Consider the following 15,055-nt stretch of genomic DNA (forward strand, 5'->3'; position numbering starts at 1 on the left):
ATCAGAGGAGAAATACCAGGGATTATATATAGATTTGAAATGAGCAGAGGCTGTCAGCATGTAAGGTGTGTGCATGTGTGTTTGTTGGCTGTCACAGTCTATTAAGGGAGCGCTGCAGCAGCCACAGAGGACAGACTTCCCTGTCTGTCAAGTGCTAGACAAACAACTCAGCCTCAGTTAATGTTGAGTCACTAGAACTTTCTCTCTATTTCAGAGCTGTCACAGCCAGTTATGTGTCAGAGTGCAACTGATGTACACATGAAAAGGCGAGCTACTCGAGTAAAAATCCACATGTACGCCTACTCATCAAAGTCGTGAAGACAAAGCTTAAAAGTTAGAGACAATTGAGACAATTTGAACAGGTGATAAAATTGAAAAATAGGCAATAAATTAAAGATAAACTGAGATTTTAAAATAAAATGTCTGACAATCACACATTCCTCCAATTTTTGAAACTGTGGGTTTGGAAAATATTTTAAAGAATGTGACATTTTCTTATCTCCCAAAAAAATATAAAAAATATTTGAATAGCAAATCGATCAGCAACAAATATTTTAATCAACAAGTCATGTAAAATTAAAAAAGTTCACCAGTTCTCACCTTTAAAAATGTAAATATATGTAGGTGTTCTAAGTTTTTCATGAAAAAAAAAAAAATACTTCAAATGACAAAAAAAGACAAATGAATAAAATTAATAATATATAATAATAAAATCACAGTGCAAGAGAAGAGGGAGGGCCCCGTGCTGGTGGCACAAGAGCCTTTGACTGCGATTACTCTGAGCAGCATGTATGGGAATGAATTACAGTATTATATATCTGAATATATTGCTCGCTTTTTCTCTGATGATCTGAATAAGTCACTAAATTTGTCATGAGTTGCTTTTAAGACATAAAGTCACTAACAGCGTCTAAGAAGTTGGTAAATTTTAGTTAGTAACACTGTAAAAAAAAAAAGGGGTGCGTTTCAACGCAAACAGAATGCCGCACAACTATTACTTTATCTTGATTAACTTATTTTCATAATCACTGGAAGCCAAAAAAGTAACTTGAAATAAAATCTGATTAATTGCAAAGCTCTATTAACTGTGGGTGTTTTAGTCAGAGAAAGATGCTGTTTAAATATTTGAATTTGGCATTTTAAATAGTACTTTTTCACAATTTTCTGTATTTTGATACTATAAAATTGGTCAAAAATAAGCCAAACACAAGCAAGAAAAGAATCATCAGGCTAATCAATATTGAAAATAAATGTTAGTTGCAGCACTAAACATAACCACAAGAAAACATAACCATTATTGTTATAGTTCTGTTTACAGGCTGAAATACGGTTACTGAAGACAGTATTTTTTCTACAGTTGTGTTTAATATCTGATAGTTTCTGTGTAATTTGTGCTGCAATTACAAAGCCTCAGGCCCGCATCTGCGGTTTTCTACATGTGGAGCTGGAACTGAAATGAGACATTTTCCACATAAAATACAAAAAGCATTTTCCTTTGTCTTAGGTCAGATGAACAATAAGACTAAACACTTCTAATCGAGAGTGCTTTGATTGTTTTAGCAATTTAAACAGACGGGTTCTCTAAAGCTCTGGGCCTAAATTATTTAAATGGCTTTGAGGCGTAGGGTGGTGACTCCATGGTCTCCAAATACAGACAATAATCCCCCAGACCAGACACTGAGGTTACACAAGGTCACGGGGATGATGGCTGCAGGCTGGCCGCAGCTAAAAGAGAATTAATACCGACCAAAACACTCACACCACACTTAAAAATAAAAACAGTCTGGCCAGCGTTTCATTTTAATAATGTGCTGCATGTGACTCCCTCAGATATTCATCAGCAATCTGTAAAGCTTTGAGTGCCGATGGACAACAGCTGTCAGTAAAACACACACAAACAAACACACACACACACACACGCGGATCTCTGTGTTGCCCCACAAACAATTAATTAACAACTAAACCACTTAGATATCAAACAATGTGACACCTGTGCACAGATGATACGCATACTGTAGCTGTCTGAACTCTCTAGTTATCCATCACCTTCTGCATCATATTACAGCCTGCTGAACTGCAGCTCAGAGGGACTAAACTGGACATCGGCATCCTGAAGTCTTGATCCAGCAACGTCCACTATGGGACAAATTTTGTGTATGCAACTGTCTCTGAGTTACAGTGAAAGATATACTGCCTGCACTGCACAGTCCAATTAATGTGAGCATGAGTGTGTGTAGTGCAACAAACACTGTGTGTGTGTGTGTGTGTGTGTGTGTGTGTGGATTATGGATTACTGGCTGTAATCATCTTAAAGGCCAGTAGGACACGGCTAGCAGCATGACCCTGACACACACACGCACATGCACACACACGCGCATGCACGCACACACACACACAGACACAAACACACACACACACACACACACACACACACACACACACACACACACACACACACACACAGACACACACACACACACACACACACACACACACACACACACACACACAGCGCAGTGAATGTTGGACAGAATCACAGCAGACTGATTTATTGTCCCACACTGCTGTGACGCTTGTCTTTATCTAACAGGTTCAACACTGCACACCTGGTGCTGAACAAAGAAGAGTTTTGCTGGTTAAACGACTATGAATCAAGATCCAAAACAATTTGAGGTCTCCACATCAAGACAGCAACAAAACCAGTTTCTTGGATGAAGACATAAAATTAAAATCAACTCTTGTTTTTAAACAAAAGGGTTAAAACCATTGCAGCCAAGGACAATGGGACGGGAGACGAACTGCCGTGTGCTTCACACTGTGTAACTGGACACATAAAACAGTCTCGTATAAGGTACAAAAGGCAATAATGTCGTGATAATATAGTGCAGCAGCCTGGCTGTAACACAGAGCATAAACCACTGTGGAATCTGGACACAGATGCTAATTTAAATAATAAAAAGAAAATAAATGTTCAAAAGCTGGTTTAAAAGATTTATTTTCAAATAAAAACAAATTGTTAATTTGGGAGATGACAAGCCTATTTGCAGTATTAATAACAACCCTATCTTAATAAAGTACTGTTTGCATCTAAAATGTAAATATTCTCTCGAGTAAAGTTGTATTTGTAAACTGGATTGGTGTACATTGATTATTTTGCATACTGGAAAAAAAATACTGTAAGTCATGAAAACGCTTTGCCTTTTTCTATCAGACATTGACTCTCACTCACTAATTGTAGTTCTCTGCTGAAGATGCAATAAAGTTAATTTTGATTCAAACCAGATTAAAAAAACATCAACAGGGTGACTAAACTCATGCTTCTTGTTCCAAGGTTAAAAACTGTTGAATTTGTTCCTTTAAATTTGTCTCTGATTAAATCTGGCTAACAAAAACTGCGAGTGAAACCTGCATATACTTCTACTTTATATAATATACTCGCATATTTCTAATCGGCATTATCATCTCCTTCGTGCAGGTCTAACCGATACATCTTTAGTGTTTTCATTGGATTTATGCCAGAGATTTAAGAGAACGAGCTGTAAGATGTGTGTGTGTGTCTATAACCGGGAGTCTGGGTCAACTTAAAGGGGATCATCAGATCAGAAGAACCTGAGAAGATTTTTTTCTTCCTGCAGGGGGACTGAACTCCGGTCTCTCGGTCTGAGGAGCCACATTATTATCCTGCGTACGTGAGTGTCCGCATGTGTGCGTCAGACCTTTGTCGTCTGGTTTGTCAGAACACAAGCTCCGCATCTTTCAGTGTGACCAATCGAAAACTGCTGTGACTGACCGTGAAACTGAATTAACAAACATTTTGGATGATTGTATTCTCATTACGTTGGTCCACTGACTGTGATGTCAAAGACTGAGCAGGTGACTCAAATATGGACAGCCCTCTGTAGAGGGAACTTTAGGAACATGTGGTTTGATGTAATTTGAATCTGAAAGTATTGATGTAAAGGTTACATTTAAAATAACATTTACATAATTCTTAAAACAAGTCAACTATTTAACACCTGAGTTATTATTAAAACAAGTAGACTATGTAGAATATGTATATTACATATATATCATATGTTGTCAGACTGCCTGTCACTTCTTTCCAGCTCACTCTGGAGATTTTCTATCTATACTTTACAAAAGTCACTCTCAGAGTCCGATTCACAAAACATAAAGTGCTAATGATATTACAGCGCAAACACGCCCATAAAGTTTTGCAGCTGAATGCAATTGTCTGCACCTTATTACATTGATTCAAAAGGGTAGATTTAACGGCAAAATATTTAAATTTAAATACGTGCAAATACCACAAGAGCCTCAAGACACTATTGGCTTGGCAGCACAGTTAAGGGTGCACTTAACCCTTTGCTGGTGCTTTGAGAATTATAGTGTCTTTTCGTACTTGGTTGATTTATTGGCCGCAAAAGTCACGTAATCCTTTTGTGAACGAGAGTGTAGACTAATTAATACAAACAGCTCATAAATATTTCATCAGGTGAAATGACACTAGTTGACAAGCTTATTCATGACTTATTCATAGTATTTTTAATACACCTATACGATTATTAAGAAAACAACATAATCCTATTTTCTACCATGACTATGCCATGAAGCACAATTTTTAAATCACTTTTATTTGTATACCATTAACCAGTAATAAATCTCTAAAAATATCGTGTCATCATTTCTTTGTTTTTATGTTCTTTATATTTTGTTTTTCATTTTCTATTTTTATATTGCTTATATCTCATTAACGCTACTATTTTTTATTCTTCCTCTATGTTAATTTTTTTACACCAAAACACCAAGTCAAAGTCCTTGTAAGTATAAATGTACTTGGCACTAAAACCCGATTGTGTTTCTGATTATTTTGTTTGACTTGGTGAGACGCACGATGGAGAAAGACTCTTTGAAAGCACAGCCCTGAGCTAAACTTTTTAAAAAATGATCAAAAAAATGTTGTATTACTTTTTAAATTTATTTTATTACTCAGAAATACACAATAAACCAAACAAAAGATTATTACAGATTCTTAACTAAATATCCTGAAACTGCAGCGTCCTGGTTTAGATCCAGTGTGGGATCTTTGCAACATGTAACATCCGCTTGTATTATTTCATTCTCATTCTGGGATGACCCAACGACAAACAACATCTAATGAAGCGTCTTATGTAACAGCGTAAGATGGAGCAGTGTCTTACCTGGCTGTGGGGCCGTCGTCAGTGTGTGTGTGTTGTGGTGAGTCAGAGGAGGCAGGACCCTCCTCTCCGTCCTGAGGCAGCTCTTCACATTCGGCCTCACACTTCTCATCATCTAACAGCTCGGTGATCTGAAGACAGAAACACCGAGGACACAAAAAGGTCACCTCTAATTATGATCTATTTATGGGGATGAAAAGCATGTGAGGACATTGTTAATGACAGGACAAAAGATCAGAGACGGCCAAAGTTACAAAATAAGGATTTCTCTTTGGCAATTCTAAACTTTCTAAGCCTTTTTTGGAGTTAAACTGGACTATTTTTCCTGCAGGTTAATGTGACTGATACAAATGTCTTGAAAGAAAAATTTAAAAAATATTTTTAAGATTTCTGATGTTACTGTGTCTGATGTATATAAAATAGGCACAAATAAAGATGTATATCATGTTTTTTTGTACTTACTCATACATCAAAAGAAAAATAAACTTCCTAAGAAAACAAATAAAAGTAAGGACATTCTACTTTATTTATTTTTTTCTCTTAATATCTGCGGTAAAGAGAATTTCCCATTAGCACCAGATTAGGATCAAATATTAGAAATGTAATAGCCCTTCTTTTACACTGACAGTTAACAGGCTCACGAGGAAGTTCAGTGATGAGGATAACAGCATTTGTTACAGGATTTTTATGAATTAAAAAAAGATTATGTTCACAAAGACAAAAGGTCATAGCTATCATTTACTGAAATTTACTCATGGATTCATTTGGTACCAAAGCTTTCTCCAGCAGATTTGTAACACCAACAACACTTTTAATATTTCTGTGTAATAAAAAGGATGTTGGATATTGATCCTGACCCTCTGAATTTAAAGGATTATATTTAACTCGGGGATAAATATAAAAGCTCCCCTTCACCATGTTTTTGAAATCCTCAAAGGTCATATCAATAAAAGACACCATTCCCTTCCTCATTTTATTAAGTTTAGTTATGACTTTTAGTGTCTGCAGTTGTAGCAAAGATTTCTGGTCAGAGAAAAGGTGCTGATAGTCTCTGTTCATATATACTGAGTGTTTATGTGTGCATGACAGGAATAAGAAACCACAGTTTGTTCCAAAAGAAATCTAAATATGGATGAAGCTAATGAGTAACACATTTACACGGCAGACAGAGCAGTGAGCTGAGAGATAAAAACAGAATATTAAAAAAGGACAGGAGGGAGAGGGCGAGACAGAGAAGAGGGGCTGGAGGGTTTAAAGAAGGGTGAGTTAAGTAAGTGAGAGATCACGTTCATGTTGACTTAGCAATGTACCCTCGTCACATTACGAATAATGTAATACAGCAAAGTTGGAGGGCCACCATGATACATTACCACTATGGGTGTATATCAGATTGTTACTTTAAATAATGACGTGATTGACCAGTTTCAACAGACAAAAATTTGGCTTTTTTCCTGAAAAACAATCGTTTTTGGTCCTCTTCTTGATTACGGACTATTTGAGCTCTGAATTTGCAACCTGTCACTGAACACTGTTAATTCATTGTTGTAAGTGTTTTATACATTTATTTTAAACTTTTTAAAAAACTTTTTTGTCATTTTGTTTTCTCAGTATGTTGTTGGGTTGTTGTTTTTTTTTATCAGAATTTTTTTATGCCATTGCCTGGGCAAAGAGCCCCTTTTAAAAGAGATGTTGAACTACAGTGGGAATTGAATATTCCTGGTAAAATAATCTAAATAAAAAAAACAATCAAAACTATTTTACCACTCAACATAAGATAAAAACTTTACAAGATTTTACATGATTTAAATATGTGTTGCTATGGTGTTGCAGGGAGTAAAGACGATGAAGGGAATTGTTCTTTAGGATTCGCTTATTTTAAGTATTTTGATTTTTAAGAAGATGGTCTTAAAACTTTATTTTCAACTGAAGATACAAAAATGTATGTAACATTTTATGTATCTCACAATTTAAACTGCAAAAAACATATTACAATCATATTTTTTAGCCTTAGTTTAAAGGTAGAGGTCAATGCAATAGATAGAGGGAGTGAAGACGACAGGAGGAAGGTAAAGAGAGCCAGAGTGAGGACAGGGAGTGATGGAGGGCTGAATGTAATGAATGTGACAGTAAATGAGAGAGTGAGGAGAGGAGGGAGAGGAGGGAGGGGAGGGAGGGGAGGTAGATGCTGGAGAGAAGAAGAGGAGGGTATTAAATATGTGGACAGAAATAACTCTTCATAATACAGACAGCTGACAGCATGTGAACAAGACAAACATAAATCCTTGGGCAGCAGTTTACCAATTGTAAATAGCGCCTTTCTGTTTTGTTGATTTAATCTCAAGTAATGTGAGATTTTTCTGAATAAATGTAATCAAATGTCAATGTGGTTGAAGCTATACTTGGTCAGAAAGGCTTTTCCATTCACGTGCGGCTTTTTGCAACGAGCGTCAGATAAAACTAAACCGGGGTTATAAGGTCATGAACTGGCTTCATTGTCATGAGACTCTTTTCTCCTCTGCATCGCTTTGTTTGTCCTCGTCTCTTCTCTCCTTCCTCTTCTCAGCAGCAAACCCCATCTGCTGCTGTCACTGTGCCGTTGCTACGGCAACACCTCTGTTCCAAGAGCCCTGATTGGCTGTCAGGGAATTCTTGCATCGTCACATGTGCAGATTATGGAGGATGACTCACAAGACTCATCTCAGTGTGTTGTGTGTGTGTGTGTGTGTGTGTGTGTGTGTGTGTGTGTGTGTGTGTGTGTGTGTGTGTGTGTGTGTGTGTGTGTGTGTGTGTGTGTGCGCGCGCGCGATTAGGTAAAGAAATCCCACTCCCGGCTCGTATCGTTCCATATGTGCACAACGTTGAAGAGCTTCTAAAATTCAACTTTCACAGCAGAGAAAATGTTCACGTGTTGTTGTGCAGGACATGAGGAGCCGCACTGTGATGCTCATCTTTATGTGCCGGTGTCTGTAAAATGTTAAATAAATGATTCAATGGTATGCAAAGCTGAGAAAGGATTAATCACCACACCCTCTTCTCACTCCAACTGCACTCTGATGCTCCCTTATGAGATTTACACAAATGACCTTGTCTCTGGTGCCTAATGTTGCAATTGCAGTTAAACTGCTGCCCTTATCTTTGGAAAACACTCCCTGTGATTCACTTGTCATTCATTTATCAGTCAAGGTCAAAGAAATGTCAGATGTAAACCTGGATTTCATTGGAAAATTGGCCTTAATTGCTGCAATTCAAGATATCTATACTTTAGTTTTGACAGGTTACAACTTTAAATACATACGATTTTATGTCGATTTTATATCTAAGGGTTCGCTGAGTGAACGGTCACCAATCGTTATCTGCCGTTGTGTATTCTTAATAGTATAACTGTGGTCTCCAGTATGACCGATCATAAGACCTGCTCACATGATGGAAAGCTTACAAGACAATTTCTACACTCACCCCTAAAATGTATTCACCAGTTTTGGTTTTAAAACCCATAACTATTGCTATGCTTAAAAAAGGAGACTGTTTTAGAAGACTTCAGGAATGCGTTAGGTCTGGACAGGAGGAAATTGAGATTTTAGAGAACAATGATGCAGACACTCATGTTCACTTCATGTTGGGGTTGTTTCAGTCTTCCTGTTTTCACTTTGCTACAACACCAAAACTACGTTTACACCTGCTGTGACAGCCTTGCACTCATGTTACTTTCAGTGAGAGTTCCTCTTTACTGTCAGACCGAGCAGAGAAATCTCTGGTCTTACTTTTCATCACTGTCGTCTTCCTCGTAATGTTTTGTACAACTAAACCACCAACCACTGACTAGACAATCTGCTTCTGAGAACTACAGTGAGTTCATGCCCACTGTATATGAATGTTCATATGATATTGATTTTTAGATGTGTTAGTATGGACTGAGATTATTTCTGAAATGGTGCTAAAGTGCTCGTGTTAGAAGGAGGAGAACACGGTTTTAAAATTCAACTGTTGTAATGTGTGTTGTGTTTCTGAGAGAGAAAGAGAGTGGAATATTGCAAATGTTGCCTGTCAATAAATACATTGTAAACTCATGATACTGACATATTAAGACAAAATAAACACCTCACAAATTGCATAAATAGTGTACATTATAAATATGCCAATAATGGTTCAAATTCTATCTTCAGGGGCCGCTCAAGTGGCTTAGTGGTTTTAGTAAAGTATCATATAACCACAACATCAGGTTCAAAGGAAAATGTTACCATTATTTTAATCAGTTATGTAAACTCAGCGACAAATAATTATCTACGACTGTGGGACAAACAGTTGGGACAACACCTCTTCAAACAGCTCTGAGAAAATAATCTACAGAAAGTTTTCATTAAACAAACAGCTTCCTGCTATCACAGTGTTCTCTCTGCGTGAAACTGTTTTACTGATTGCAAGGGCGGAATAAAAACGTCCAAGATTTTGGGACCTAAGGACCTTGGCTGAAAGTCTGATCTACATCATCATGTAAAATTCATTCAGAGCTCTTCGCCGGTGTCATGAATGGATGATGCCATGAATATAACCTTGGATTATACACCAGCTACCAGGAGCTTTTCTACCACGGCCGCTGATCTGTGATGTGGAAAAATGAGTCTGGATATTAACTTAAATATACAGGCCTCATTGTGTTTACATTGAAATGCAGTCGACATAATGAACAATGAATTTTGAATGTATAACTGTCCTCTGAGCTATAGGCGTTCATTCATACGATGGAAGCGCTGCTGAGTTAGTTGTCAGAAAGCCTTTGAGGTGATGTAATAACATTAGAGGATAAGAGTTGTTAATCTCCTGTCAGGACGACCTGGAACAGCTGAAAATATTATCCCCTTATTTAAGACTGTGGAAAACGTATAATCATGTTAACTCAAAAATCTGACTTAAACAAAAAAAGTTTCTCTTTGTATTATGTCGGCTTTCGATACACAAGTTGAGCTCTGTGTGGAGTTTGTGTTTGTGCGCCTGAGTGGGTGAAAAGACGGGGCAGAGAGCGCCCGGGAACAAAAGGTCCTGGCCTTGGCCCTGGTTTAGCGTCCCGCTCCAATGTTTCGAGATGGAAAACAGAGAAAACAACAAGCCTTAGTGACATCATTACTTGAAATGTTAGTGGGCCAAGAACACTGAACAATGACAACTGCCTGTGGCTGAACCTAACAAGTCTCAAACTGTGGTTTTCAAGGCCTCTTTGTGTGCCGTTTTTCTTCTGACGTTAAAGGGTAACATTGGCATTTTTCAACCTGACCCCTTGTTTCCCATGTTTTTGTGTCGAAGTGACTAATGGTAACAACAATTTCTGAAATTGGTCCAGTTTTTCTGTCAAATTGTTAAAAAAATAAGATCCTTTTTTTGTGACCAGAAACAGCCACAAAACTGAGAACTGCAAACCCACCAGACACTATTTTTAAACAGTAATTTTAGTGTGTATAGAGGCAGATTTTCACATCTAACTGGATGAATTAAGGATTTAATTAAACAAAACCAGAGTTGGTGATTGTTGAAACAGCAGAAAGACAAACCAAGAAAGTTTTTGTTGAGGATAGGATGCTGAATTATCAGGCAGATTTTGTTCTAGGGTACACAAATTGACGTTTTTCTTTTCTTAAAAAATAATTTCAACCATTAATATGATTATGATAATTATATGATAATATTTCCAGATTTTTTTCCTTTTTTAAGAAAACTAAACATGCTAAGTGTTGCTGGACTATTCCGGATGGTTTTTTTGGGTTTTTTTTATAAGTGCAGTCCTTATTAATTTTTTTCTTTGTTGTTAACATAAGAGACACAACATCTCAGCCTTGGCCTCTCTGTGACCTAGTTCTGCACACAGGGGAAAAACACACCAGTAGCAATGCAGTCAGGACCAGTTTTACAATTTAATTACTATGATTGATATGTTTGTTTTGGTTTACTGACACACTGGGACGTGTGGTGGCTGACGCACGGAAGTTGACCTACTCTAGTTTTGGTTGTAAGCCATTCAGTCAACCAGCTTGTGCATCCGCCCATTACTGACAAATTATATCTTATGATTCACGTTTCTATGATCCAAATCACTACCTGCTCTGCTGCACTATTAAACACACTATGTCCAGGTGATTAAAGCATGTCACCAAAGACGGCTGGCATGAATAACTAATAAAGATAAAATAAACATCTGATAACAAATGAGTATGGCTTAAATCGCATAAATGAAACAGTGAGATGTCCATCAAAGAGAGAAAATTATCCTCTTATCTCATATCTAAGCTGGGGGGATCAAACAGTGAGACCTCCAAATGAGTTGTGTTTACAATAAACATTTTATTGTTCAAGTGGCAGAAATCGACCACTGGAAAAAAGTTCTTAGTACAAAGGTTCAAACTGTTCAATTTCTCCTCCGCTCAGTGCGTGCTCGCTCATTCCCGCCTGTGCGACTGTACTGTTTACTTCCAGCAGTACCGCTGGAGATGAGCCCTCTGGCCTAACGTTCCTGCAGTGAGTGGGCTGTGCGATCTCTCTCTCATCCATACCTCCAAATGTGTTAGAAACTGATTTACAGACGTGCATGTTCTCTCCGACCACTCATACAATGCAGTCAAAGTAGATAAATCAATGTGTAGTTCTCAGAACTCACTGTGGAAAAAAAATGTGTAGGTGTATTCATACTACACGTCCTCTTACAGAGATATTATAAATCTCCTTTACTGTCCAACTAGGCCATCACCTCTTCCTTAAATAACTCCATGGTAAACAGGTTATTGCTCAACGGCTTATCACAGTGTCGCAGGGTCATATGGGTGTGTGTGTGTGTGTGTGTGTATATATGTTCCCGTCTTTATAGACTGCTGAAAATTATGTCAGCCTCTGATGTTTGTAATATTACTCTGCTCCCCCAGTTCCAATTGATGTCCATAGTCTGGGGTGGATTTAAACATGGCTCAGCTCCAGAAACACTTGACTAAGTTGGCAGAGGCAAAGTAACAGGACACATCCTGATTCATATACATCTGCTCAGGTTACACTAACAGACACGGAGAAATAAGGCCAGCATTAAGAGGCTAATTAAGTAGACAGACAACAGACGGTCGGACCAACAGGCTGGTGAAGTTGCTATCAAAGCACTTTTTAAATATGATGTACCTAATATCACCGGCTTCATTTATCTGTTAAAAGGACAGTTCAGCCCAAATTAAAAAAAGATATTTTCCTCTTACCTGTAGTACTATTTATTAATCTAAATCAGTGGTTCCCAGCTGGTCCTGTCATAGGGTTCAGATGTCCTCTTAGTCACTGGTTGGAGGTCCACACCTTATAAATTACCAATCGCAAAAACAAACAACGCGGCACTTCAAAATAAAAGCTCTGTGGGAGAAACTCAGTATATTTCAAAACAAATTTTTGCAAACTTTACATGTTCATGAGTGACTTACGCTCAATTCAGGATGGATCCACGACCCACTCTTGGACTGTGACCCACCAGTTAGGGAATAACTGATCTAGATTGTTTTGGTGCACGTTGCAGAGTGTTGGAGATATCCACCACAGATTTCTGCCTTCTTTCTACCTCACTTCACTTATCTACCATATCGCTGCACAGAATAACGTGTGTGTCTACTGCTAGCTCACCTCCATGCCATTAATGTTTACATATCATGTTAAAGCGAGTATGAGCCTCGTCCATGAGTCGGTGCACGTTTCTTTCTACCTGGTGATTTGGTTGGTGGGTGTAGTTTGGCAAAAAGAAAATAGTTCCTACATGAAACTGCTCACAACAAGGTCTGTGTTATCTTGAGTAACCAGGTCATGATTTCTGGAAAGAGGCATTGCTGTTGAGTTTTTCAAAAGTATTTTTTTATCTTCACAGGCTGAGTGCCATCTAGTTCCATTATATTTGAAATAAGGCAATACAGCCGATGTCTCCACTCAGCTTCTCACACCAAAACAATCTGGATTGATAAATGGCACTACAGGTAAAAGAAACAATATGTGTTTTTGATTTTGGGCTGAACTGTCCCTTTAACAGATAAACAAAGCCATCAATGTTGAATACATCATGTTTGAAACGGTCTTTGGGGGAAACTACTTCAGTTTACTGACACAGTGTTGGACAGACTGTCTGTCTTCTTATTTATTTAGTATACACCTACCAAAATGTATTGTTTAAATAGACCGTCCCTTTAACGTTACACTGGTGTTTCTTAAGTTTTACTCAGATATTACAGTATCTTTGAGTTTGCACAAAGTAAGAAAAGTGCTCTCAGTCTCCTCACAAGCTGCATCACAGACAGATTTCAAAACTTATTTTGCATTTAAGTCTTCATTAGTCACCACTGTGAGCAAGAGGGACACCAGAAGACCCGCTTACACATGAATCCCCCTTTAAATTTTAGTTTTATCATTTATTGACAGACTTCATCTGCTGTTTTGTTTAATGGCCAGCAATGCACAAGAACAGAATAACAAGAAGTTGAGACTCTTGTTCAATTCATAATTGCTTGCATGCCACATGTAAAACATTCACCTGGAAATTCATAGATTCATCCTGCAGTTGGCAAAAATATAGGGAGGGTATGCTGCTCTGATACTGACTGAATGAGTTTTTTGTTTTTGTTTGTTTTTTACACAACATGCATGTTTTATCTCATGCTTCTGCAGCTGTCAGATATGACGCCAACATGTAAAATTGCCATCACACTGAGGGCTAAGATTCAGTACCTATATCAATTCAAGCCCACAGGTCACATTTTCTCCACAGCTAAACCAACAGCAGCCCAAAACCAGAGACAGGAGCTTATTAAGATGGGACAGTCTGCTTACTCTTCATATTTCACTACACCGGTTCTGCCCTGTAACTCAGTTTCCAAGAGGGATGTGTCAGAACAGAGCATGTTGCTTTCTAACGCCACAGGATGCAATGCGGTTGTGGTTTAAAACTGGTATGTTTTCTGCCTCGTGTGCTTCCCGAAAAAACGTGTTGTGAGGAAACAAAACTGACTCTCCAACAGTCCAGCCTTTGTCACAAGCTAGGCTGAAAATGCCTCAGGACATCTCTTTGCTGAACATATACATAAGATGTAATTTATATTCTTTTTTTGTTTTCTGATTTATTTTTCCTCACAATACCTCCCAATACTGAGGCGCCACAAACAACACACCCACTGGTGTTATCTCTGCAGCAACAAGCCTCAGCACAGCCTCACCTTTATCTAAACAATAATTCAGCTGACTCCCATTTCATCAACAAAGAAGCAACAATCCAGTTAAGCAGTTCTCACTGTCTGATCCATGCCAGCGTCACTAGGTTTAAATGTTGTGCCCCAACATGTCATGACACGAAGGCTGCAACTGACCATTACGTTTCTTACTGATTCAACTGTAAATTAATTATTAAAAAAATAGCTTGTTACAATATTATAGAGCCTAAAGTGACTTCATTGAATGCCTTGTTTTGTCCAAAACATTTCCAAACCCCCAAATATTAGATTTACTACAATGTTTAACCAAGAAAAGCAGCAAATCCTCACAGTTTAGTACCTGGAAATATTACATTATTGGCATTTTTACTTTAAAAATGAATAAACTAAAAAATGATTACAGATATAGTTGCCAATAAATTTTCTGTGGATCAAAAATGGATTAATTGTTGCAGCTCTACATGACATAAGAAACTTTTTCTTCTCTCTTACCAACTCTGTTTACATTCACAAAATATTCCAGTTTTTGCCCTTATTCCAAAAAAAGACAATATTCTTACTAAGCAGTTTACAAGGCCAGAAATCTATGAAAAATATCCTCCTAATACAATAGCCCAAACTGATGTTTTGAGGGTTTTTTTTCTTTCTTTTTCT

General features: G+C 37.7%; 1 protein-coding gene across 4 annotated transcripts in view; it reads right to left on the reverse strand.

Moving 5' to 3' along the window:
- fam13b (family with sequence similarity 13 member B) overlaps positions 1 to 15,055 on the reverse strand; it is a 105,149-nt gene that overhangs the window by 43,933 nt on the left and 46,161 nt on the right. For all 4 annotated transcript variants that reach the window (XM_042493281.1, XM_042493282.1, XM_042493279.1 and 1 more), the window contains exon 7: positions 5,202 to 5,329. In XM_042493281.1, the coding sequence (XP_042349215.1) occupies positions 5,202 to 5,329 (128 nt within the window). The remainder of the gene's footprint in view (positions 1 to 5,201; positions 5,330 to 15,055) is intronic.

This window comes from Plectropomus leopardus, chromosome 9 (assembly GCF_008729295.1).
Source record: "Plectropomus leopardus isolate mb chromosome 9, YSFRI_Pleo_2.0, whole genome shotgun sequence".
Taxonomy (NCBI): domain Eukaryota; kingdom Metazoa; phylum Chordata; class Actinopteri; order Perciformes; family Serranidae; genus Plectropomus; species Plectropomus leopardus.